This window comes from Grampus griseus, assembly GCF_964374135.1.
Source record: "Grampus griseus genome assembly, chromosome: 1".
Classification (NCBI taxonomy): domain Eukaryota; kingdom Metazoa; phylum Chordata; class Mammalia; order Artiodactyla; family Delphinidae; genus Grampus; species Grampus griseus.
Window position 1 is genome coordinate 79,576,930 of NC_139017.1, and position 26,693 is coordinate 79,603,622.

The following is a 26,693-nucleotide window of genomic DNA, read 5'->3' on the forward strand; positions in this document are numbered from 1 at the left end:
GCTTAAAATTTACCTAAAAGCATTAAGAAGACCTGACTAATTTAAAAATCAAGGGAGTAATGAAAGGTTGTTGGAGAACAGTACATTTACATGGTCTCCAAGTATCACCTCACGTATTACCTGCTAATTATGAGGAGGAGAATATGCCTTTACAATGGAGGGAGATGGCATTTTCCACCTTAACCAAGTGATCAAACTTCTACCATATGTGAGACAACCTAGCATTAGATGTTTTCTCATATAATGCAATATGAATATTGTTCCTAGAACCTGTGTAGAATTCTCACCAAAAATCCTTAACCTGAATTTAATCAAAAGGAAACAATCAGACAAACCAGAATGTAGACATTTAATAAGACAGCTGACCCGGGCTCTTCCAAAAAGTCAATGTCATTGGCCCCATGGCTCCATCCCCGTTTCTCTCGCTTCAGTGAGGCCCACGCTTTTCACGCATCACCTCAGGGAGCGCTTACCGCATGAAGAACCTCAGGGTAAAGGCACGGCCACCAAAGCAGGAGTGAGAGCAACTTGACGCCGGGAAGGAGACACTAAAGAGGCTGCAGCCGCAGGAGGCCGGAGTCCTGGCCCCCGTTGGCCTTTCCCAAGGGCTTCGACAGGGCGCCTCAGGCCTCGCCATCTGCTGAGTGCCGCCCACCTCACGGACACCATCCTGCCTCGCTGACCCAGTCGCCCTGTTGCCAGAATGAGCTGATGTCTGAAAAGTGCTCAGCAGAACCAGGCACAGCACGGGCCTCTCCTCTTGTGGTTTCACTTGCCAGTGACCACTATCTTGATAATTCCGTATGGCTGACAGGCTCTTGGTGCTCTGGCCGGGTGTCAGGCCTGAGCCTCTGAGGTGGGAGAGCCGAGTTCAGGACACTGGACCACCAGAGACCTCCTGGCCCCACATAATATCAATTGGCGAGAGCTCTCAGAGATCTCCGTCTCAACGCTAAGACCCAGCTCCGCTCAAACACCAGCAAGCTCCAGTGCTGGACACCCCATGCCAAACAACTAGCAAGACAGGAACACAACCCCACCCATTATCAGAGAGGCTGTCTAAAATCATAATAAGGTCACAGACACCCCACAACACACCACAGGACTCGGTCCCGCCCACCAGAAAGAAAAGATCCAGCCTCACCCACCAGAACACAGGCACCAGTCCCCTCCACCAGTAAGCCTACACAACCACTGAACCAACCTTACCCACTGGGGGCAGACACCAAAAACAACGGGAACTATGAACCTGCAGCCTGTTAAAAGGAGACCCCAAACACAGTAAGTAAAGCAAAATGAGAAGACACAGAAATGTGCAGCAGATGAGGGAGAAAGGTAAAAACCCACCAGACCAAACAAATGAAGAGGAGATAGGCAGTCTACCTGAAAAAGAATTCAGAGTAATGATAGTAAAGATGATCCAAAATCTTGGAAATAGAATGGAGAAAATACAAGAAATGTTTAACAAGGACTTAGAAGAACTAAAGAGCAAACAAACAATGATTAACAACACAATAAATGAAATTGAAAATACTCTAGAAGGAAGCAATAGCAGAATAACTGAGGCAGAAGAACGGATAAGTGACCTGGAAGATAAAATAGTGGAAATAACTGCTGCAGAGCAGAATAAAGAAAAAAGAATGAAAAGAATTGAGGACAATCTCAGAGACCTCTGGGGCAACATTAAACGCACCAACATTCGAATTATAGGGGTCCCAGAAGAAGAAGAGAAGAAAAAGAAAGGGACTGAGAAAATATCTGAAGAGATTACAGTTGAATACTTCCCTCATATGGGAAAGGAAATAATCAAGTCCAGGAAGTGCAGAGAGACCCATACAGGATAAGTCCAAGGAGAAACACGCCAAGACCCATGTTAATCAAACTATCAAAAATTAAATATAAAGGAAAATATTAAAAGCAGCAAGGCAAAAGCAACAAATAACATACAAGTGAATCCCCATAAGGGTAACAGCTGACCTTTCAGCAAAAACTCTGCAAGCCAGAAAGGAGTGGCAGGACTTATTTAAAGTGATGAAAGGGAAAAACCTACAACCAAGATTACTCTACCCAGCAAGGATCTCATTCAGATTCAATGGAGAAATTAAAACCTTTACAGACCAGCAAACGCTAAGAGAATTCAGCACCACCAAACCAGCTTTACAACAGACACTAAAGGAACTTCTCTAGGCAGGAAACACAAGAGAAGGAAAAGACTTACAATAACAAACCCCAAACAATTAAGAAAATGGTAATCGGAACATACATATCGATAATTTCCTCAAATGCAAATGGATAAAATGCTCTAACCAAAAGACACAGAATGGCTGAATGGATACAAAAACAAGACCCATATATATATGCTGTCTACAAGAGACCCACTTCAGACCTAGGGACACATACAGACTGAAAGTGAGGGGTTGGAAAAAGATATTCCTTGCAAATGGAAATCAAAAGAAAGCTGGAGTAGCATTTCTCATATCAGACAAAACAGATTTTAAAATAAAGACCATTACAAGAGACAAAGAAGGAAACTACACAATGATCAAGGGATCAATCCAAGGAGAAGATATAAAAATTGTAAATATTTATGCATTTATGCATAGGAGCACCTTAATTCATAAGACAAATGCTAACAGCCATAAAAGGGGAAATTGAGAGTAACACAATAATAGTAGGGGACTTTTAACACCCCACTTTCACCACTGGACAGATCATCCAAAATGAAAATAAATAAGGAAACACAAGTTTTATATGAGACATTAGACCAGATGGGCTTAATTGATATTTATAGGACATTCCATCCAAAACCAACAGGATACACTTTCTTCTAAGATCAGGAACAAGACAAGTGTTGCCCACTCTCACCACCATTATTCAACATAGTTTTGGAAGTTTTAGCCACAGCAATCAGAGATAAAAAAGAAATAAAAGGAATCCAAATCAGAAAAGAAGAAGTAAAACTGTCACTGTTTGCAGATGACAGAATCCTAAAGATGCTACCAGAAAACTACTAGAGCTAATCAATGAATTTGGTAAAGTAGCAGGATACAAAATCAATGCACAGAAATCTCTGGCATTCCTATACACTAATGATGGAAAATCTGAAAGAGAAATTAAGGAAAGACTCCCATTTACCACTGCAACAAAAAGAATAAAATACCTAGGAATAAACCTACCTAAAGAGACAAAAGACCTGTATGCAGAAAACTATAAGACACTGATGAAAGAAATTAAAGATGATACAAACAGATGGAGAGATATACCATGTTCTTGGATTGGAAGAATCAACATTGTGAAAATGACTCTACTACCCAAAGCAATCTACAGATTCAATTCAATCCCTATCAAACTACCACTGGCATTTTTCACAGAACTAGAACAAAAAATTTCACAATTTGTATGGAAACACAAAAGACCCTGAATAGCCAATGCAATCTTGAGAAAGAAAAATGGAGATGGAGGAATCAGACTCCCTGACTTCAGACTATACTACAAAGCTACAGTAATCAAGACAGTATGGTACTGGCACAAAAACAAAAATATAGATCAATGGAACAGGATAGAAAGCCCAGAGATGTACCCACGGGGAGAGGGAAGTATAAGCTGGGACAAAGTAAGAGAGTACCATTGGCATATATACACTCCCAAATGTAAAATAGATAGCTAGTGGGAAGCAGCTGCATACCACAGGGGTATCAGCTCAGTGCTTTGTGACCATCTAGAGGGGTGGGATAGGGAGGGTGGGAGGGAGACACAAGAGGGAGGGGTTATGGGGATATATGTATACGTATAGCTGATTCATTTTGTTATACAGCAGAAACTAACACAACAACGTAAAGCAATTATACTCCAATCAAGATGTTAAAAAAAAAAGTAAATGTCATTAAAAAAATTTTTTAAACATGAGGTGATTGTTCTGTAATAAAAAAGACAAAAGAGGCATAAAAACTACTTGTGATACATACATTTTGGTTGCTGGATTGAGGAAAAAACAGCTATCAAAAATATTTGGATGAATTACATGAGTTTGATTTAGGGACTCTATATGAGAGGGCATTGTTGGATTACTGTAACTTTTTTCGGGTTTGGTGATGCTGTTGTGGATGTGTAGGGGAATGTCTTCATTTCAGGAGATGCATGTTGAAGAATTTAGGGATGACATAAAATTTAGTGCTTCTCTTTAATAAACTGGGTGGTTAAAATGCCCAGATAGAGGGATTTTCTACTGTACAATACCACAAATTCAGCTGCCTGGAATGAGCACAGCCAATTACCACAGAGTTTGCAAAGCAAAGATTAAGGCTGGAACAATGACTTGTAGATGTGATGGGGCTAAATCAGGGATGAAGTCTGATGGTGCTTGTGCTGCCACCTGCACCCTGGGCAGAAGACACTAACCAATCAAACCTACTCTCCCCTTGAAAGGGGGCGAGGCCACAGTTTCTTCAACACAGTCCTCCGGGCAGCCACCACCATTTAACCAGGGTTGGTGTACACACAAGTTGAAATGTGTTTGCATCCCCAGTGCTTGATATTTTTTTTTTTTTTTTTTTTTTTTTTTTTTTTTGGTGGTACGCGGGCCTCTCACTGCTGTGGCCTCTCCTGTTGCGGAGCACAGGCTCCGGATGCGCAGGCTCAGCAGCCATGGCTCACGGGCCTAGCCGCTCCGCGGCATGTGGGATCTTCCCGGACCGGGGCACGAACCCGCGTCCCCTGCATCGGCAGGCGGACTCTCAACCACTGCGCCACCAGGGAAGCCCAGTGCTTGATATATTTATTTAAAATTTGTTTCATTTTGCACTGATTTCTTAGAGTGCATTTTAATAAAGAGCTATTTAAGAGTGGAAACTTTTTAAAAAATATCACCTTTTAGTTACTCTTGCCAAGTAAAAGTAGGCCAAATTACCTGGTCCCTGTTTCATAAGCCAACAAGGTAACAACTACTATGTGGTCATAAGGCCCGGAAAGAACCAGCTAGCTCCTTGGGAGTTTGAGTTTTACAGATACTGTCTTGTTTGTTAATGGCAAACATTTGTCATATAATGATAATTCCAGCCTCTTAATGGCTTTCTTCCATTTAGTCTTTCTAAAGACGGTGGGGGGAAAGGCCCCTCGTTCATTGTAATACAAACATTAGTAGTCATTGTATCATTGTCCAGAATATCATTTTAAAATATTTGTTCTGGTTTTCTTTTTAAGATTCCCAGAAAAATAAAGTTGCAGAACAGGAATCCTCAGATACGCTTAGTCTTCCAAAATCGGAGAACTTTGTGAATACCAAGGAGTCTGCTAGCCAGAAACAAACTGAAAATTTAACAGCATCTATCAAAGGTATGGCAGTCATTTGCTTTATCTCATTGTTTCTCAACACTGAACATCATTTCTTTTTGGAGTATGGGAGATGGCCCTGGGGACTGAGGGCATGGTTGGCGGTTACAGAAAAAATTCTAGAGGGTGATGGATCCTGAACCTATGGGACTTTGTAAGGCTTCTTAGCACAGCAAAGTATCTCAAAAAATATTTTGAGAATGACTACAAGTCCCACATTGAAGGAAAGAGATGACAAAATTTTTTTTAAGATTTGTTATTTTATTTCTTCATTTTATTTTATTTTGATTCATTTATTATTCTATTTTATCCCTCATGGTTCTAAGAGCTTGTGTGGTTTACTGAAACTCAGGAACCTGGTAGCTTTGTTTGAGCAGCCAGTGATTTGGTAGTTGGACTTAGATTTACCTATTACTTCCTTGTTCTGCAGGTGCTAGAAGAGAAACGTAAGATGTAGTCTCTGTCTTGCACAGCACATCGACTTATTGGGGTAGCAGAAACTGAAGTGTGGAATACTACAGAATAATATCTAGTTCCCGTGGAGTCACATTACACTGATTTCACAGCAGTTAATTCAACCAAATATGGGTGGTAAAAAAAGAAAGAAAGAAAGAAAAACAGTAATTTAAATTGTGTAGATACATTTGCACCCCTTGATTCCTGTGGGCGTGTTCCATATTGAAAGTGAGCTGGGAATCTGCTGGGAATCTGGGAATCTTAGTTACCTCTTATAGAGGGAGCATCTTGCCACATTTACGGGTGAATTAGGGATTTACCTTGTACAGGCCTTTTGCCTTCCTGATTTAATCTTATCTCTCTTATAAGGTTTATTCATTTAGGGTGTGATTTACTCACTGCCAGGCATTGTTCTAGGCATGGAAATACAGCAATTAAGAAGCCAAAGACATATGCAGCTGAACATGCTATGGGCAAACCTAGACAATAAATAAGTAAACACATCAAATTCAGATTATAATAAATGGTGTCACATAATGTAACAATATAATGTATGGAGAGTGTCTCGGGGAGAGAGACAGCACTCCACTAAGGGGTTTGAAGGCCCCTCTGTGAAGGGACATTTGAACTGAGACAAGAAGAACAAGAAGGAGGCAGCCATTCAAAGACTGGGGGGAAGGAATATTCCAGGTAGTGGGAACAGCAAATATGAAGGCCCTGAGGAGAGAAGAAACAGAAAATAAGGCATGGAACTGGAAGAAAATGGGCATCAGAACAAGTAGAAGGTGAGGTCAGAGAGAGGGACAGCAGTGAGATCCAGTGATGCTGCATAGGGAACTTTGAGTTTTATTCTAAGTGGAGTTGTAGTCAAACACCACTGGAAGGTTTTGAGCAGCGGGGTCGTTACCTGACTAATTTATATTTGAAAAAGATCCCTCAGGTAGATGTGTGGCCAATAGCTCATGGCGAGGGAAAGGAGAAGTGGGGAAGGTGGAAGCAGGGAGGAAGCAACAGAAGATACGTGTGAGTATGGACAGAGACCTGGACTAAGGAGCTCGAGGTGGAGATGGTGAGAAGCAAATTAATTGGAAATATATCCTGGAGGTAGAGACAACAGGGCTTGCTGGTCGATTGGACATGAGGGTGAGAACTAAGAGGCATCAAGGGTGATTCCTAAGTTAACTAATGTGACCAGTTGTGAGGCTGAGAATTGGTAGCTGTAACAGGTTTCCAGATGGTGCTGATGGTGCTGATACAGGGCCATGCTTTGAGAACCAACCTAAGGCAAACTCTAGAATGTAAAAATCAGGCAGAGGAGGAGCCAGTTAAGGCAGCTAAGAAGAAAAAGCCAGCAAGGTAGATGAAAAATAGGAGTGTGAAAATGACTGAGTGTTTCGAGTATATTAAGTGCTCCTCAAAAGTCGAGTAAGATAAAGAATAACCATGGAATTGGGCAATAGTGATCACTGGTGATCTAGACAAGAGCAGTTCCAGGGCACAGGGGAGACCAAAGCCAACTGAAACTGCTTATGTGTAGAATGGCTAAAGCGGAATCAGCAGCAGCAGCAGCGGGAATACATAGATGTAACCAAGAGTCTTGTGGAAAAGAATAAAGTAGTGGGACGGCAGCTGGAGGGAGATGTGTGACCAAGTGAGAGGTTTTTAAAAAATTAGACATACTAGAGCATGTTGATTTGCAAATGATGATAATTCTGTAGGAAGAGAGAACTTATGATGCAGGAGAAGGGAGCCTGATTGCAGGATAGCAAAGTGTTAAAGAAGGTGAGAGAACATGACATTTGGGGCAGACCCTGAGTGGCAGATTTGACCTCGGTTGTGAGTAGGTCACCTCATCCACAGTGACAGGAGAAAGGAGAAAGAATACAGATACATGGTATTGGGGAGATGAGTGAGTGTGATGGCAAAGGAGTGGATATAATGATAAGAATATAAAATCCATTCCAGAGAAACAGGAAAGCAAAACAAGAAAGGGTGACTGATTGTTTAAAGTGACAGTGTCCACTGATTAGAGGTCTCAAGAAGGTCAAATAATTGCTTGACAGATATGATAGAGTAATAAGCTAGAAGAATAGGAAGTAGTGATCTAGAGAGGGTAGCTTGAAACAGAGATTTGGAAAGTGGTAAAATTACTGGTGTTGCCAAGGGCAAATATATGACCGTGGGAGTTTCTGAGATGGAGAAGAGGAAAAGATGAAGAGACAGGGCGATGGAAAAATCAGAGCAGACAGGGTGTTGGATGGGTCATCCAAGGGATGCCACCAAAAGCCATGAAGTGGAAGACCATCCAAGGTGTCAAGATCTGCAATGAATCAAGGGAATGATTGAGAAGGTCAGTAACTGACAACTACTTGGAGATGTCGTAGATAAAACAGTACGATAGCATGAGAGTCAAAGGAATGGGAGTGTTTGAAGGAGCAAAAAAATTGTTTTGAAACGAGAGGGACACCTACAGCACCCCTACACGTTGAAATACTTGAGCTAATAAGAGACAATAATGTGATTCCACTATAAGTGGTAAATTAAATTTTGATATAAACAATAAAGTTTAAAGAAGTTCAGAGTAGGAAGAGATTAACACAAGCAGTGAGGAAAACTTTATGGGAGAGGTGGTCTTAAAGAATAAATACAATTGCGTAGATTTTAAAGTTTAAGATTGGATCACCTGAGATAACCCTCATTTCGCTTGAGGAAACTGAAACCTAGAGAAAGTCAAGCAGCATCTAAAATCATACAGCAAATTTGGGACTGCGCCAGGGCCAGAAAATGAGTTTTTGACTCTGAATTCTCTATAGTTTACTACACTACCCTCCAGATGTAGGGAAGAGAAAGAATATTTTATACAAAAAAAAAAAAAAAAAGAATGTGTTCAAAAGCCTGAGTAGAAATGAACTGGAAGCCATTGTAAGTAGATCAGAGTATTCTTATTTGGTACTAGTACAAGAAATGTTTGGGAAATAAAAGAGAATCAGAGGAGATTTGGATTTGGTGAAATAAAACTGAACTTGTCAGCATTCGCTATGATAACACTGCATAAATCCTATAGTGGCTAAGCAACCAGTTTTGGGGGCTGTGAGCTGACTGTGCAGCCTACAGGCAGCACGTGCTGGAGTCGGCACCAGGCCCCTGAGATCTGTCTCTTCCCAGCCCCACATTCAACAACACCACATTGAGAGCATGAGTCAGCCACCGTGAGAAATCAGCAAATGCCACACACTTGCAAAGTGTACCAACCAGGTCAGTTTTTCTCCAGGGAGGCAGTTGTTAAGCTTTTTTTTTAGCACACCCGCGGCCGCAGGCAGAGCTCAGGTGTATTCTGCTCCCGTGATGAAGGAGCCCCACCCTCTGTGGCTGGCTGTCCTCAGGACACAGGGTCGGAGCTCAGGAGAAGTGGATCAGGACCATCAAGAGAGGTGGATTGCGGGCTGCCGCTCTCAGCCTCTGCTCAGAACTGGCGCAGCCGCTTCCACGTACATTTATGGGTCAGAGCAAGTCCTAAGGCTGAGCTCAGAGTCAACAGGGCAGAGAAATACGCTCCATCTACAGGGAAGCCGTGCTCAGAGATGAAGTACATAAAGCTATGCTCTGAGAGGAGGCAAAAAACCAAAACCAAAACATTATTGTGCATAAATACCACGGTCGACCTCAGCATAGAAACAGGGAACCATTACTTGCTCTTCAGTTGTGTCGGATTCAGCCGTAATTTCAGATGATTCCACTAGTTGGACTATCCCAGTTGTTTAAAGATTATTTATTTATTTAATTTACTTTTAGCTGCATTGGGTCTTAGTTGCAGCACGCACGATCTTTCCTTGTAGCACATGAGCTCTTCGTTGTGGTGCCCGGGTTTCTCTCTAGTTGTGGCATGCAGCTTTTCTCTCTCTGGTTGTGGTGTGGAGGCTCCAGGGCGCGTGGGCTCTGTAGCTGCGGCACGCAGGTTCCTGAGCGCGTGGGCTCTCTAGTTGAGGCTCGCGAGCTCAGTAGTTGAGGCGGGCGGGCTTCGTTGCCCCATGGCATGTGGGATCTTAGTTCCTTGACCAGGTATTGAACCCGCTTCGCCTGCATTGTAAGGTGGATTCTTTATCACTGGACCACCAGGGAAGTCCCCCAGTTGTTAAGTATTAAAATACTTCTGTATCAGCTCGTGACCAGCTGCTGTTCCAAGCCCCTCAAGTACTCCCTCCTCCTCCCCCCATCCCTAGGGAAGCCCTGGGTAGGCTTCAGTGGATAATAATCCATCTATTATGGGAGGCAGTATGGTATACAGCAGAGCTAAGGCTATACCTGACTCCTTATATAATAGCTTATGACTTATATAATTATATAATGACATATATATAATATGACTTATATTATAACTTATGTAAGGCTCTACCTGACTCCTCATATAATAACTATGTTACAGTGGGCATGCTCTTTAACCCCTCTATATATTCCTGTTTCCTCTTCTGTAAAGGGGGTATAATGGTATATACATTATAGGGTTGTGAGGATTAAATTAGTTAGTATATGTAAAATGCTTACAGCAGTGCCTGGCACATGAGAAACTCCGTATCAGTATTTACTATTAATAATAATAGTATGAGAGATTATTTGATACCCATTAGACTGGTAAAATGCATTCATATAAGACAGTAATATGCATATGCTAAGAATACAAGCAAAAAGACACATCAAGCCATTAGAATGGTTGCCTATGTAGGCAGCAGTGACCAAAGAGAATAAATACATTAGAACACTGATCACTGAGCTCCATCCCCAGAGATTCTGATTCTGTTCTGGTCTGAAATACAGCTTATCTGGTATGTGGCTAGGGAATCTCTATTTTACCAGAGTCAGCCCAGGGGATTATGAAGCACAGGTGAATTTGGGACACACTGGGTAGTTGTCTAGGAAAAACTCACTACTCATACACACCAAGCAATTCTGCAACACCAGCTGAGTGTCCTACAATTCAATTCTGACACTAACCAGAGTTAGCACAGATGCTACAGGTTAAGGGCTCAGTCTCACAAGGCTACCCACCACCCACTTCAGATGCCAGCCACAGGTACAGGTTGTCACTTGTGCTTCTGACCAATCAGCTATAAATTGTGGTTCCGATGACCTCCTTTTATGGTTCCATAATTTACTAGAACAGTTCACAGAACTCATATATTATTATATAATAGGCGACATGATAAATGGCAGAGATGAGTAGCCAGAGGAAGAGGCACACAGGGCAAGGTCTGGAAGGGTTTAGCATGGTAGCTTCTGTCCCTGTGGTGGTGTGGTGCACCACCCTCCCGACCTGTGGATGTGCTTACCAACTCGGAAGCTCTCCGAACTCTGTGCTGTAGGGACTTTTGTGGAGACTTCATCATGTAGGCATGATTAACTCCATCTCCATGTCCCCTCTCCTTCCCAGAAGATGGGGGGGTGGGGCTGAAAGTTCCAAGCTTCTAATCATGGCTTGGTTTTCCTGATGACCAGCCCCCATCCTGAAGCTATCCAGGAGCCCACCAAGAGTCACTTCAATCAGGTCAAAAGACACACCTATCACCCAGGAATTTCCAAGGGATTTAGGAGCTCTGTGTCAGGAATCAGGGTCAAAGACCAAATATTTAAAGATACTCCTAACACTCTTATCACTTAGGAAATCACAAGGGATTTAGGAGTGCCGTGCCCTTGCCGGGAACCAGGGGCAGAGATGAATATACATTTTCTATTATCTTACACTACCAGGAGTGTGATCCTTGTGGAATCTGACACACCTGGGTATACATCCCACCTTGCCACTTTTTAGTTTCCAGGACAAGTTTTTTTAACTTCAGTTTCCTCATCTGTAGAAAAGAGATACTACTGTTATATTAGTCAGGACTCTTCAATTTGAGAACTGAAACTCAAACCCATTGAACAACAACAAAAAAGCCAGTGGGTGGGGTGGTGTTTATTGATGCTCAAAAGCAAACCACAGAAAAGTGGCTATGGTGCTAGCCCAGGGATGACAGGATGCAGGCACTCAAGCTTTTCAGGGGAGTGTTTGCGTCTGATTGTCTGTCTCTCTGGGCATCTCCCTGCCTCTGTGTTGTCACATCCTTACTTGTCCCTGTTTCAGGGGTCCCCAACCCTCTGTTAGGAACCGGGCCGCACAGCAGGAGGTGAGCGGCGGGCAAGCGAGTGAAGCTTCATCTGCCGCTCCCCAGCGCTCGCATTACCGCCTGACCATCTCCCCAACCCCCCCCCACCACCGTCCATGGAAAAATTGTCTTTCACAAAACCAGTCCCTGGTGCCAAAAAATTTGGGACTGCTGCCCTGTTTGGTTTTATCCTCTCCTACAAAGGACAGGCTATGTCCATGTGTCAGGGACATGATCAGAGAGGTCCAAGGTTCTGATTCTTCCAGACCCATAACCCAATGGACAAGATGGGATCATCCCGGTCAGCTTCAGGAAATATCCAGGTGAAGGGCCTGTGTTGGCTTTGCATGGGTCGTGCACCATCCTGATGCCTGGGGCCAGGGGTGTTGTGGCACTAGAAGTATGTGTGCTGGGAGTGGGTGTGGAGGTGGGCAATGGGGAGAATGCTCAGCATACAAAGATTACAATTACCATTACCTTCAGCTCAGAGGACTTTATGAGAACTAAGTGAGATGCTGTATGTAAAAACACGCATGTGGTGCTTGCCTGCAGACAGTGGACACTCAGATATTGGTTCCCTTCCCTTTCCTCTCTTGATGACTTAAACTCAAGAAAGGATGTTTAAATATGCTGATCTAAAACACAATTCTTATTAAACCCCCTGGATATTTGGAAAAATACATAAAATTGCCAGCTGTGTAGATTATCTACTTTTGCTCCCTCCTTCACCAAATTTAGTGATCTGGGGATTTGATTCCCTGGCTTAATTTATCTATGATTACTACAAGAGTTTTTCGAACTATAAATTTACTAGTTGAAACAAAGAAATTCTTAAGATTTTTTTCCTCATTAGTTTTAAGAAATCTTTGAGAGTCAACATTTTCTCGAACTGTGCCTTGTTGATTTACAGGCAAGTCACTCGATTTCTTAGCATCTGATTTTTCTCATTTATTGAAAAGAAGGTGATGCTAATAGCATCTGCCCTGCCCATCTCATAGGATTGTTGTGAAGACTAATTTTAGGTAAAATCTCTTTGTAAAATGCAAAGATAGAACACTAGAATGAATAAAAGCCTTTATTCCTGTAAATAAGCTCTTTAAGAAGGGAAGAAGAAAATTTTCCCAAGTCGGTTCTGTGTTCTTCTATGCTCTGGTATGATCTTGAATGTCTTTGGAAGCAACGTCCACGTGGTGTCATTTCAGTGTTCTCTCTAACAGAACCAGAATCGTGTGTGCCTCTGAAAATTCCAACCCAGTCACTGCTGCAGGATGTGGCAGGACAAGCAAGAAAAGAGAAAGTGAGGCTACCTCACTATTTGCTGAGTTCCAAGCCCAAGTCTCAACCTCTCAAAAAGGTAAAACAGACAGGGGAAGAAATTTCCCAGAGCCAGTGAGCATTTTATATATTCCTGGTTGATTGAGGCCATTGATTTCCAGCCACTGTGTACTACTATTTAATATAAGAACCATCTCAACATGGATCCCTTCAGGTCACACAGAGATAAACCAGGGCCGTGCTTTGCTGGAGCCAGCTTATATACACTCATGAGAGAGACTTTATGAGCCAGCTGTTAAATCGTCATTAGCTTGCAGTCAGCCACGCTGGGAGCTCTTATGCCATAGAAATCGGCAAATGCTACTGATAAAGGCTCTTTTCTGAGAGCCAGTTTACCAGCACACTGTTGGCTGAGGGGGTCATTGGGCACCCTTCTCATGACTCTTAGGATAAAATCCAGATGACCTAGCATGACTCCAAGGCATGGCTCCATTTGCTTCTCTACCCTCACCTTGTCTCAAACTCACTACACTTCACCCATTGTGGACTTCTCTTAGTTCTTTAAAAGCACCAAGCTCCTCCCTCAGAGCCTCTAAGATTAAGATTCCATCTCAGTACTGTTGTAAAGGCTTCCTTGAGCCCACCAATCAAGCTTTGGTAGTTATCCTTTAGAAATTTCATGGCACACTGTGTTCATTACCATCAGAGAAGGTATTGCAATGTATATAAGTGACATATGATAGAAGTGCTTCTCAAACTTTAATGTGCATGTGAGTTATTTGGGGACTTTGTTAAAATATAGATTCCGACTTATTGGCTCTGGTGTGGGGCCCGAAATTCTGCAGTTTTAACAGACTCCCAGGTGAGGTCAGGAAATAACAGCATAGGGCAATAGCTCTCAAAGCATGATTACCTGACTGGCAGCATTGGCAACACCTGAGACCTTTTTATAAATGCAGATTCATGGGCCCCATCCCAGATGTACCGATGGAGAAACTCTAGGGTTGGAGTCAGCAATTTGTGTCTTAAGGAGTCCTCAGAAGACTGTGCTCCTCTCCAGAGCAGGTTTTCTTTATCTTTGTAGACACTTCCCCTCCCCACCTACCTACTCTCTACTCCACCCCATCCCAGACTTACTAATGGAGAAACTCTGGGAGTGGAGTCAGCAGTTGGTGTCTTAACCAGTCCTCCAGGTGATTCTGGTGGGAGCTAAAGTTTGATCATCACTGGCACAGAAGAAAGAGTACAAACTTTAGAATCAGACAAACTTGAGTTTGAAACTTCGGCACGTAACACTTGAGCAAGTTATCTGTCTTTCAGTTCTCTGAACTTGAGCTTCTTTATCCTTAAAACAAAGCCTAAAATACTTCCTTACAGTGCTGTGGTAAGGATTACATAGACCTTAAATGTTCATTTCCTCTCCCAACCAAGCAGTTATTTTTTTCTGGTGACGGAGTCTTTTCTTTTTTCTTTCTTTTTTTTTTTTTTTTTGCGGTACGCGGGCCTCTCATTGTTGTGGCCTCTCCCGTTGCGGAGCACAGGCTCCGGACGCGCAGGCTCAGCGGCCATGGCTCATGGGCCCAGCCGCTCCGTGGCATGTGGGATCATCCCAGACGAGGGCACGAATCCGTGACCCCTGCATCGGCAGGCAGACTCTCAACCACTGCGCCACCAGGGAAGCCCCCTAAATGAATTTTTTAAGGCTTCTAGTGATTCTCACCATTTCTCTTTGGGAACTCTCCAGATTTTGCTCCTTATATCCTTATATTCTTTTTTTTTTTTTTTTTTTTTTTTTTTTTTTTGCGGTACGCAGGCCTCTCACTGTTGTGGCCTCCCCCGTTGCGGAGCACAGGCTCCAGACGCACAGGCTCAGCGACCATTGCCCACTGGGCCAGCCGCTCCGCGGCATGTGGGATCCTCCCGGACCGGGGCACGAACCCGTGTCCCCTGCATCGGCAGGCGGACTCTCAACCACTGTGCCACCAGGGAAGCCCCTCACTGTGGTTTTGATTGGCATTTACCTGCTGATTAGTTACTGCTGAGCATCTTTTCATGTGTCTGTTGGCCATCTGTATGTCTTCTTTGAAAAAAATCTATTGAGGTCCTCTGGCCAGTTTTTAATTGGGTCGTTTGGCTTTTTGATGTTGCGTTGTTTGAGTTTTTTTGTATGTTTTTATGCTAAGCATCTGTTCATGTTGTCTGTTGGCCATCTTTATGTCTTTGATAAAAATCTTACTCAGGTCCTCTGACCATTTTTTAATTGGGTTGTTTGGTTTTTTGATGTTAAGCTGTTTGAGTTTTTTGTATATTTTGGTTATTAACCCCTTATCAGATATATTGTTTGCAAATATCTTTTCCCATTCAGTAGTCTGCCTTTTCATTTTGTTGATAGTTTCCTTCATGGTGCAACAAGTTTTTTAGCTTGATGTAGTCTCATTTGTTTATTTTTGCTTTTGTTTCCCTTGTGTAAGGAAACAGATCCAGAAAAGTTACTAAGATTGATGGCAAAGAGCATACTGCTTATGTTTTATTCTAGTTTTATGGTTTCAGGTCTTACATTTAAGTATTGAATCCATTTTGAGTATTTTTGTATATGGTGTGAGAAAGTAGTCCAGTTTGATTATTTTGCATGGAGCTGTCCTGTTTTCCCAACACCATTTATTGAAAAGGCTATCTTTTCCCCATTGTAATTCTTGCCTCCTTTGTCATAGATTGACTAACCATAAAAGCATGAGTTTATTTCTGAGCTCTCTATTCTGTTCCATTGATCTATGTGTCTCTTTTTATGCCAGTACCATACTGTTTTGATTACCATAGCTCTGTAGTGTAGTTTGAAATTAGAGAGCATGATACCTCCAGCTCTGTTCTTTCTCAAAATTGCTTTTGTGTTTCCATACAAATTTTAGAATTAAATCATCTAGTTATATTTGATCTGGTTCTGTGAAAATTGCCTTTGGTATTTTGATTGGGATTGCATCAAATCTGTAGATTGCCTTGGATAGTATGGTCATTTTAACAATATTCTTTCAATCCATGAATACAGTATATCTTTCCATTTATTTGTGTCATCTTCAATTTCTTTCATCAGTGTCTTATAGTTTTCAGAGTACAAGTCTTTTACCTCTTTGTTTACATTTATTCCTAGGTATTTTATTCTTTTTGATGCAATTGTAAATGGGATTGTTTACTTGATTTCTCTTTCTGATAGTTCATTATTAGTGTATAAAAATGCAACAGATGCAGATATCTGTGTATTAATTTTATAACATTCAACTTCACTGAATTAAGTTATCAGTCCTAATAGTGTGTGATTTTTTTCTAGATTCTACCAGTAACATTTTATTATACTTGCATTATCACATATCTATCCTTATATCTATCCATTAATCCATCTTGTTTTGGGTGCACTTCAAAGTAAATTGCAGAGATTACTACATTTATCCCTAAATATTCTAACATACATATCACTAAGTAGAGTTCAATATTTGTTTATATTTTTCCTTTGATCTATAATATACATACATACAATAAAATGCACAAATTTTAAGCATGTATTTGCTGAGTTTTGATAAATGCATATACTCATGTAACTCAAATTCTTATTAAGATATGGATCATTACCAAGTTCTAATAGTTTTTTGGTAACATCTTTAGGATTCTTTATATATAGTATCATGTCGTCTGCAAATAGTGACAGTTTAACTGCTTCCATTTCAATTTGGAGTCCTTTTATTTTGTTTTCTTGTCTGATTGCTGTGGCTAAAACTTCCAGTACTATGTTGAATCAAAGTGGCAAGAGTGGGCATCCTTTTCTTGTTCCTGATCTTAGAGGAAATGCTTTCAGCTTTTTATCATTGAGTATGATGTTAACTGTGGGCTTGTTATATATGGCCTTTATTATGTTGAGGCATGCTCCCTCTATACTCACTCTGTTAAGATTTTTTATCATAAATGTAGATGTTGAATTTTGCCAAAAGCTTTTTTGCATCTTTTGAGATGATCATAAAATTTGATATACCACTTGATCATGATGTTTGAGTGTTTTAATGTATTTCTGAATATAGTTTCCCAATACTTTATTGAAGATGTTTGTATCTATGTTTATCAATGATATTGATATATAATTTTCTTTTTATGGTATCTTTGTCTTGTTTTGGCATCAGATTTATGACAGCCTCATAGAATGAGTTCAGAAGCATTCCTTCCTCTTCAATTTTTTAAAATAGTTTGAGAATGGTAGGTGCTACCTCTTCTTTAAATGTGTGATAGAATTCACCTGTGAAGCCATCTGGTCCTGGACTTTTGTTGGAATTTTTTAAATTACTGATTAAGTTTCATTACTGGTAATCAATCTGTTCATATTTTTTATTTCTTCTTAATTCAGTTTTAGGAGATTATGTTTTTAGAAATTTATCCATTTCTTCTAGGTTGTACATTTTATTGGCATATCATTGTTTGTAGTAATCTCTCATGGTCCTTTATATTTCTGTGGTGTTGATTGTAACTTCTCTTTCATTTCTGATTTTATTTATTTGGGCGCTCTCTCTCTTTTCTTGATGAGTCTGGCTAAAGGCTTGTTTTGTTTATCTTTTCAAAGAACTAGCTCTTAGTTTCATTGGTCTTTGTATTGGTTTTTTGGTCTATATTTCACTTATTTCCATTCTCATCTTTATTATTTCTTTCCTTCTCCTAACTTTGGGTTTTGTTTATTCTTCTCTTTCTAGTTCCTTTAGGTGTAAGGTTAGGTTGTTTATTTGAGATTTTTCTTATTTCCTGAGTTAAGCTTGTATCGCTATAAACTTCCCTCTTAGAATGGCTTTTGCTGTGTCCCATAGGTTTGGATCATTGTGTGGTTGTTATCTGTCTTTAGGTATTTTTTCCTGTTTGATTTCTGCAGTGATCCATTGGTTGTTTAGTAACATGTTGTTTAGCCTCTACATGTTTGTGTTTTCTGCAGTTTTTTCCTGGTAGTTGATTTCTAATCTCATAGTGTTGTGGTTGGAAAAGATGCTTGATATGATTTCAGTCTTCTCCAGTTCATTAAGACTTGTTTTGTGGCCTATTATATGATCTATCCTGGAGAATGTTCCATGTACACTTGAAAAGAATGTGTATTCTACTGTTCAGGGATAAAATGTTCTGTATGTATCTATTAAGTCCATCCACTATAACTTGTCATATAGGCCAGTATTTCCTTATCGATTTTCTGTCTGGATGATCTGTCCGTTGATGTAAGTGGTATTAAAGTTGCCTACTATTACTATATATTATTATGTAACTGTGAATTTCTCCCTTTATGTCTGTTAATATTTGTTTATATATTTAGGTGCTCCTATGTTGTGTTCATATGTATTTACAATTGTTATATCTTCTTGTTGGATTGATCCCTTCATTATTATATAATGTCCTTCTGTGTCTCTTGTTACAGTCTTTGTTTTAATATCTACTTTTTCTGATATAAGTATTGCTACCTGGGCTTTCTTTTTGTTTTCAGTTACATGGAATGCCTTTTCCCATCCCTTCACTTTCAGTCTGTGTGTGTCTTTAGATATGAAGTGAGTCTCTTGTAAGCATCATATATATGGGTCTTGATTTTTATCCATTAAGCCACTCTCTGTCTTTTGATTGGAGCATTTAGACCATTTACACTAAAGTAATTATTGATAGGTTTGTACTTATAGACCTTTTGTTAATTGTTTTCATGTTGTTTTTGTAGTTCTTTTTTGTTCCTTCTTCTTTTAGACTCTTCCCTTGTGATTTGATTACTATCTTTAGTGTTATGTTTGGATTCCTTTCTCTTTTTTGTGTGTGTATCCATTACAGGTTTTTGGTTTGTGGCTATCGTGAGGTTCATATATAACAACATATAATCATATATATGATTATTTTAAGTTGATAATGTCCTAAGTTTGAATAAATTCTAACAACTCTTCATCTTCCCCCCACACACATTTAATGTTTTTGATGTCATATTTTACATCTTTTTGTTTTGAATATCCCTTAACTACTCATTGTGGATATATATAATCTTATGCATTTGTCTGTTGACCTTCTGTCCTGCTGGCTTTATAAGTGGTTGATCTACTACCTTTACTGTATGTTTGCCTTTACTAGTGAAATTTTTCCTTGCATAATTTTTGTATGTCTAGTTGTGGCCTTTTCTTTTCTGCTTAGAGAAGTCCCTTTAGCATTTCTTGTAAAGCCAGTTTAGTGGCGTTGAACTCTTAGCTTTTGCTTGTCTGTAAAACTGTTTATCTCTCTTTCAAACATGAATGGTAACCTTAACAGGTAGAATATTCTTGGTTGTATGTTTTTCCCTTTCATCACTTTGAATATATCGTGCCACTCCCTTCTAGTCTGCACAATTTCTGCTGAAAAGTCAGCTGATGGTCTTATGGTATTCCCTTGTACATAACTAGTTGCTATTCTCTTGCTTCTTTAAGATTCTCTCTTTATCTTTAATTTTTCCATTTTAATTGCCATTTTAATTTCATTTAATGTGTCATGGTGTGGACCTTTTTGAGTTAATCCTGTTTGGGACTCTCTGTGATTCCTGGACCTGAATATCTGTTTTCTTTCCCAGGTTAGGGAAGTTTTCAGCTGTTATTTCTTCAAGTAAGTTCTCTGCCCCTTTCTCTCTCCATCTGGGTCCCCTATTTGCAAATGTTAGTATGCTTGATATTGTCCCAGAGGTCTCTTAAACTGTCTTCATTTTTTTTAATTGTTTTTTCTTTTTTCTGTTCAGCTTAGGTGATTTTTTACTACTGTCTCATCCATTCCTCTGATCCATTGCTGATCAATTCCTCTGTATCACCTAATCTGCTGTTGATTCCTTCTAGTGCAGTTTTTATTTCAGTTATTGTATTCTTCAGCTCTGTTTGGTTTTTCATTTTTCTAACTTTTTGTTGAAACTTTCACCATATTCATTCATTTTTCTCCTGAGTTTAGTGAGCATCTTTATGATAATTATCTTGACTCTTTACTGGCCCGATTGCTTACCTCTACTTTGTTTAGTTCTTTTTCTGAGGTTATGTGTTGTTCCTTTGTTTGGAACATATTCTTCTGTCTCCTCATTTTTCCCAATTCTCTGTGTTTATTTCTAATGTTGGTTACATTGCCCAATCTTGGAGAAGTAGCCTTGTGTAGAAGATGTCCCATGGGCCCAGCAGCATGCTCCCCTCTGGTCACCAGAGCTGTGTAGTCAAGGGATGCCCTTATGTGGGCTGCAGGTGCCTTTCTGTTGTGGTAGGCCCTACTACTGTGGGCATGCTGGGGGCAAAGCTGGCTTTGACTTGGTTGGCTGCAAGGCCTTGCCTTGTGCAATGGCTGTAGGCTGGCTGGAGGGCAGGGTAAGCTTCTTGCATGCTTTGCTGCATGGTCTAGTTGGGATGTGTGGGGTCAGAGTCTTTTTATTATCTTGAGAATGCAAAATAGAACCATTTTATTATGCTTTATTGCTTTTTTTCTCAATGCAAGGTGCAAGATTCTGTTGCAGGAAGAGTGAAAACATCCTCTATTGCATCTGCTGCCATTAATAATGTAAATTCATCCCCCTTTGGATTCCATCTTCTCCCGCCCTCAGTGTCGTTTGGAGTGCTCGAAGAAGGACACACCTATGCAACCACTGTAAAGCTCAAGAATGTTGGAGTGGACTTCTGCAGGTGAGGCCAAGGCTCCAAGTGTATGCTCAGATCACCTTCCCCTACTCTGTGACTTTTCTTTGGTTGCCTACATCAGTGAATGTTTATTGAACTGAATTGTAATTACACCCGAACTCTTGAATCTTAACATCATTCATTCAATCATTTACTCACTAATTCATCCATTCATTCATTATTCAACAAATTAGTACTTCCCAAGCCTCAACTATAGAGTAGGTATTTCTTTGCCTTTCCATTAATTTTTATCCATACTTTGGTTAGAAGCACCTCAAGACCTGATCTGTACTAGCAAAAAATGAAAGGGAAGTTGTACAAGTGTTACAATAACTAATACACAAAACAATAACTAATGCACAAAACTTGAAAGTCTATTTCTCAAATCTACCACCAACTATAATACCAGCTAACATTGGTTGGCACTTTGTGATCTAAACATGATTTTAATTACATTAATTCTGCATAATTGAGGCAAAAAGGAAAAAAAATTAACCCTTAATCATCAGGGTCATTTTGACTCTGATGATGTGACTTGGAATTATAAACAAGTACCTTAACTCACAGCCTGTACTCCGAATAGAAAATATACTGTATCTGGCATTAAGTGACAAGAAAGTCACCTTAGCCCTTCATTTTCAGATCAAAACCAATAGAATTTTAGAGTGTGTAGAACCTTAGAGACTATTACATAAAGGAACAAACTGAGTAACTTGTTTTAAGGTCTTGTAGGCTGCAGCAAGGGTAGATCTCAGATCTCCTGAGTACCAGCTCATTGGAGCACCTTGCTTTATCAACACAGCTGTGGTCACTGCTTCTTGTGGGAGATCAGTCCTTCCCACTGGGTCAATATACCATGTATCTATGCCAAGACAACTCCCAATCACAAAATCTCCTCTATACTATTTTGAATTAAGCTTCAGGATTATGTCGAGTTTTTTGCCCCATAAAAATGGGATACATGTTTATTTCAAGTGCAGAGTTATTCTCAGGGTCAGTAGCAAGTTTGAGAATGTTTGTGATTCTAAATTCAGGATTGGAAGTCAGATGGAGCAAAGCTACAGGAGCATCTGATTGAAAAGATCACCGTCCCATTTTAATTGAGGTGAATTCTCAACTTCAGGAATCACATTTACTTCCTCACAAACAACCTGATGAGGGACCCAAGCCGCCAGATCAGACATCATTGTTTATTTAGGTTGTTGCCACAAAGTGGGTAGGGAGAAATGGAGAGTCAACCTCAAACGAATTAAAACCACCCATGCAGACCCTGTGTGTCCAGTACAGAATTTTAGTTTTATAGATTTCAGTCCTCAGCTTGTTCAACTCAGCCACCACAGGGCAGACAGCAAAGTGGCTGGTAGAGGGAGTGGAGTAGATGGAGGTAGGCTTCCCTTGGCATTTTAATTTACTCCAGGTCTTTAACCTTCGGGCAGAACCCACAAACCACAGTAAGAGGAAGAGCTCAATAGGCACCACGTGTGAGCACCAGGCTTTTCAAGTTCACCAACATTTTCTGAGCCTTTTCTGTTTCTCTTCTCCCCAAACTTGCAAACCCCATACCATGGCAGAGAAAGACTGGCTTCCATGCTCTGCTGCTTTCCAAAGGAGCCTTTATTCTTCAGCTTAATGGCCTGGCAGTCAGTATGTGTGTTCACGCTGGCAGCTACACTGCAGTGCACGCGCCAGCCAAACCTTCGCCACCTTCTGCCCAGACCCGAGCTGCTCGTCAGCATCCGAAAACAAAGGGTTGAAACTCAGGTTGGAGTCAGTTTGACACCGATGAAAACTGTTGGAAAGGCAGTTGTGAAACAGGCCCCAGATTCTTTTTCCAACTGGATATTGGGTTGTTTTTCTACTAGTCTGGACCCCTTGCTCCTGTGTAGGGAATATTAACACCTTTCTGGTTTTATTACTTCCCAGTTCATTCGTGCTCATGTTTTTCATTATGGCATCAATTTATTCCCATCTTTTTTCCTGGTAGGTTTAGGGTGAAGCAGCCCCCACCCAGCACAGGACTGAAAGTGACTTACAAACCTGGGCCTGTAAGTCCTATGTGCTATCTGTTGTGTGTGTCCACGTGTGTGCGTACAGATATGTATATGTTTCCAGTCAAGTGATTTTTAAGTCGTTCTACCTGTTTCAGTTTAAACCATGTTTAAGTCTACTTTTTCTAGTATCATAAACAAAAGATTCCTGGTATTGGTTCAACATCTGGCTTGATGTCACTTACTTCATGTAACAACCATGAGCAGATCTGTGTGTAAATAGAGTTAAACTTCCAGCTATGGAACCATTTCTGAAGTTCACTTCACTTGTCCCAATACTGCAGTTCTATACTGTTGTCTGAAAATACCTTTTAAAACATTAAATACGATTTAACATGCACTTGGTAAACTGATTACCTAAAGATATCCTGTGACAAATCCTTCTGCAAAGTGAAAAATCACTTGAAAAACAAATATTTCATTGTTTACATTTTATGTAAATCTGGTTTGTTCTCTTGGTATTTGTCAGAGAATATTAGTTAATAACATATTAAGAAATAGTAGTATATTTAAAGTCACCATCTGTCTCATTTCTCCAAAAATCTCTGAAAATACAAATTTTAATATGTCAATCTGTTCTGATTTTATTTGATACATTCCCCCAAATAAGGTGTTTAGTATAAAATGTGTATACTGCCACTTACTTCACATTAGAATTTCAGAAGTGTAGTATGTTATAAACAAAAGGTTGTCTCAAAAGATAACAAAAATCACACTTTCAATCTTAACTTTTATTTCTTGGTCAGTATATCATCTTGCTGCTTTAACACGCCTTTCATTTCAGTCAACAAGCTCTGAGTTCCTCCCATATGCCAGTGATAGTGCCAGGGTACAGGGGATGTTAAAGATGAGTGAGACACATAAGGAGCTTACAGAGCAGGACACATGGTGGGCACTCGAGAGATATGTGATTGAGTGACAGATGATGTGGGGAAGCCACAGTTGTTATACGTTGACACAGAAGCATCGGTTGGCTATAGTGCAAAGAAAGTTGGCTTCTTGTCCTGGCTATGGTACCAAGCAGCTCAGTGATGTTTTTGGTTAATTAATCCTCTGCACCTTGCTTTCCTCGTCTATAAAAGAAGGAGCTTAGACTTATCACTTCTTAGCCCTCTTCCAGCTCCAGTATCTTATGATCTATATAAAATTGTAGTACGCAGGCTGCAATTTCCAAACAGAAATACATTTTGGGATTAGATCCACTAATTCATGAGCACCTCTCCAAGACAATGCATCATTGTACTGTGTCAAAGTTTCAGAATCTTCACAACATAAAGCAAAAACACAGTTAAAGCAAGCTTTTCTCCCACTGTTCTGGGAAGTTAGCAAATCTTTTTCATTTAAAGTAGGGATTAGCCAAAAGCCAAACAAACGACTGCTGGACGAACCTTTATACGTACTAAAAACCCAGCTTGTATTCTTTGAAGCTCACTCTATACTGTTTGTTATTATTTTTTTTTTCTTTTTGATAGTAGGTTTTGGCTCTGGCAAAGAATGTAACCTCTAGACTTCTCCATATCTAAATCTCACCACTGTTCATCTTGGTTCGTTGCCAACAGTGAATGAATGTACTCCAAGCCTGGGTAAACCTGTGTGATAACAGTTCTCCAGCTGCCCTTGTGCAGAATGTCATCATTCCCCGGCCCTGCTCTGGTTGTTGGGCTTGGAGGGCTAAGGGCTTGGGTCTCAAAACAGAGCTGTTGGATACTCTCCAGTGTGCAGATAGATGCTCACAAGCACACTGCTGAAAAAACTGAAACATTTTTCAATTCTATTATTTATAAAACTCTATTGAAGAAAAAAATTCCATTCGTACCTAACTGCTTTCCATGTGGTAGTTTCTTCTGATTTATTTTTTCCAGATAACTGTTCTCAAGTCTGCTTTTTAACCCACCTCCTAGAGAGGCAGCTTAGAAACATAAACAGCTCTTTCTTTCCTGGCTAGTGTTCTTTTCAAGGAGCAAGGCAAGAAGCCTATTCCTTGCTGTGTTTCTTCTTCTTTATGTATCAGGTTTCTTTTTTGTTGGTACAGACCTCGTCCATGTAGCTTTCGGATCTAAGCAGTTTGGTATTTAAACTAATTCTGTCTCCCTCTACTGGCTTTGCCACATTGCAGGTCCTACATTAGGAATACTCTAAACCAAGGGGCAGGGCAGGGGAATTGTGGGATTCACCCAGTCTCTTAGATTAAATTTAAGATGAAACATATTTTTCTTAGCTTAAATTTATCTTTATCTACAAGGATGACAATAAATAGAAACTTGCTACTGATATTCAAGAAATAGCACAGTTACAGACATCATGAAAGACTGCCCTCCAGCATCCTGGCATTTAGTTTCCTTATGCTTTTTCCTAAATAGCACTTGATGTTCTCCTTCAGCAATTTTTCCTGGGTCCTGCTTACTCAATGGAATTCAACCTAACTAATCCATGAAGTAATTCTTCTAAATGCTAGAACAGCAATCATTCATTTGTGCCAAATTTATAGATGAGGAAACAAGATTAGAGAGTTTGAGTAACTTGCCCAAAGTCATGTTAAAAATCAAGATTTGAACTCATACATGTCTGATTCTAAAGCTACATTGTGTCTTATAGGTGGCTGCTGGTTTGCAGGCAGAACTGAAAGTGGAGTTATTTGCCATGGCTTTTGGAGAGGATGGTGCCAAGGGATCAGCACACATCTTTCACAATATAGAGATTATGACTGAGCATGATGTCCTGTTCTTACCTGTGGAAGCAAATATCCTTTAAAGTTCAATTTGAGTAGTCATATATAGTGCAAAAATTACATTTGAGCAAGGAGAATTCAAAATGCTATTTTCTAATCCCCTCACATCTGCACTCTGTAGCTTCATTTATTCTATTTTTAAAATCAGAGTTAAATTTCTTAGGACAAAGACTTGTATCTTCTTTCATCTTTGAAAGCATCTAGCAAAGTGCCTAACATAGTACATGTGACTGTAAGTTGGATAAATCTCAATATTATTGGCCATCTATGGGGTATCAGACAATCAGAATTTTTTAAAAAAGCACGTCTTTGTCATTAAAAGAACACAACTTGTAATCTTGTTGGGGGATAGGAGATACCTTATTGTAGAAGTTGAATGGACATACACTGAATTACAATACATTCCTTCATACTGGTGTCTCTTGCAGATAGAATATACAGATATCGAGAACCTATTATATGCAAGGTACTGTATGAAATATTTTATCAAATATAAAAATGAAAATTGGACTCTATCCTAAAAGACTTACATAGTCTGGTAGCAGAAATAAAGTTTTCACACTTGATTCCTATATTGTACTCCAACAGCATGAATCATATGCTACTTTGCATTACAGTTATATCCATTTGATATTTGAGCTGGGTCTTATAGAATGCAAAAACTTTTGATGAAAGGAGACTTAAACTAGGAAGAATGAACAAAAGTGTAGCAATAGGAAATCTCCAGGTGTTCAGAAGGGGAAGCAGGGAGTTCAATTTGTTGAGAGATTAGAGTATTAGTAATATAGTGGGAAAGTTGGTTGGAATCAAGTTATGGGAGATTTTGAATCCTTGGCTTGACTTTATTATATAAGCAACAGTGAATCATTGAAATTCTGATCCAATGGGTGATATAATCAGCATATCTTTATAAAAATGAATCCAGTGTTATTGTACAGGATATGCTGAAGGAGAAGAGTTACTGGATATGCAAAGAACCATTGGAAGGCTACATCAACAGGCCACGTGTAAGGACAAGAACTATAGTGTGGCAACTATAGTTGGGAAAGAGGGACGTGGATGAAAG

At 40.1% G+C, this 26,693-nt stretch overlaps 1 protein-coding gene across 1 annotated transcript in view; it reads left to right on the top strand.

Moving 5' to 3' along the window:
- SPAG17 (sperm associated antigen 17) overlaps positions 1 to 26,693 on the top strand; it is a gene marked incomplete at its 5' end in the record, with an annotated part of 228,920 nt that overhangs the window by 191,107 nt on the left and 11,120 nt on the right. Inside the window, 5 exons of the mRNA XM_082671490.1 lie at positions 5,200 to 5,331; positions 13,139 to 13,275; positions 20,673 to 20,857; positions 22,836 to 22,896; positions 25,495 to 25,629. Of these exons, the coding sequence (XP_082527616.1) occupies positions 5,200 to 5,331; positions 13,139 to 13,275; positions 20,673 to 20,857; positions 22,836 to 22,896; positions 25,495 to 25,629 (650 nt within the window). The remainder of the gene's footprint in view (positions 1 to 5,199; positions 5,332 to 13,138; positions 13,276 to 20,672; positions 20,858 to 22,835; positions 22,897 to 25,494; positions 25,630 to 26,693) is intronic.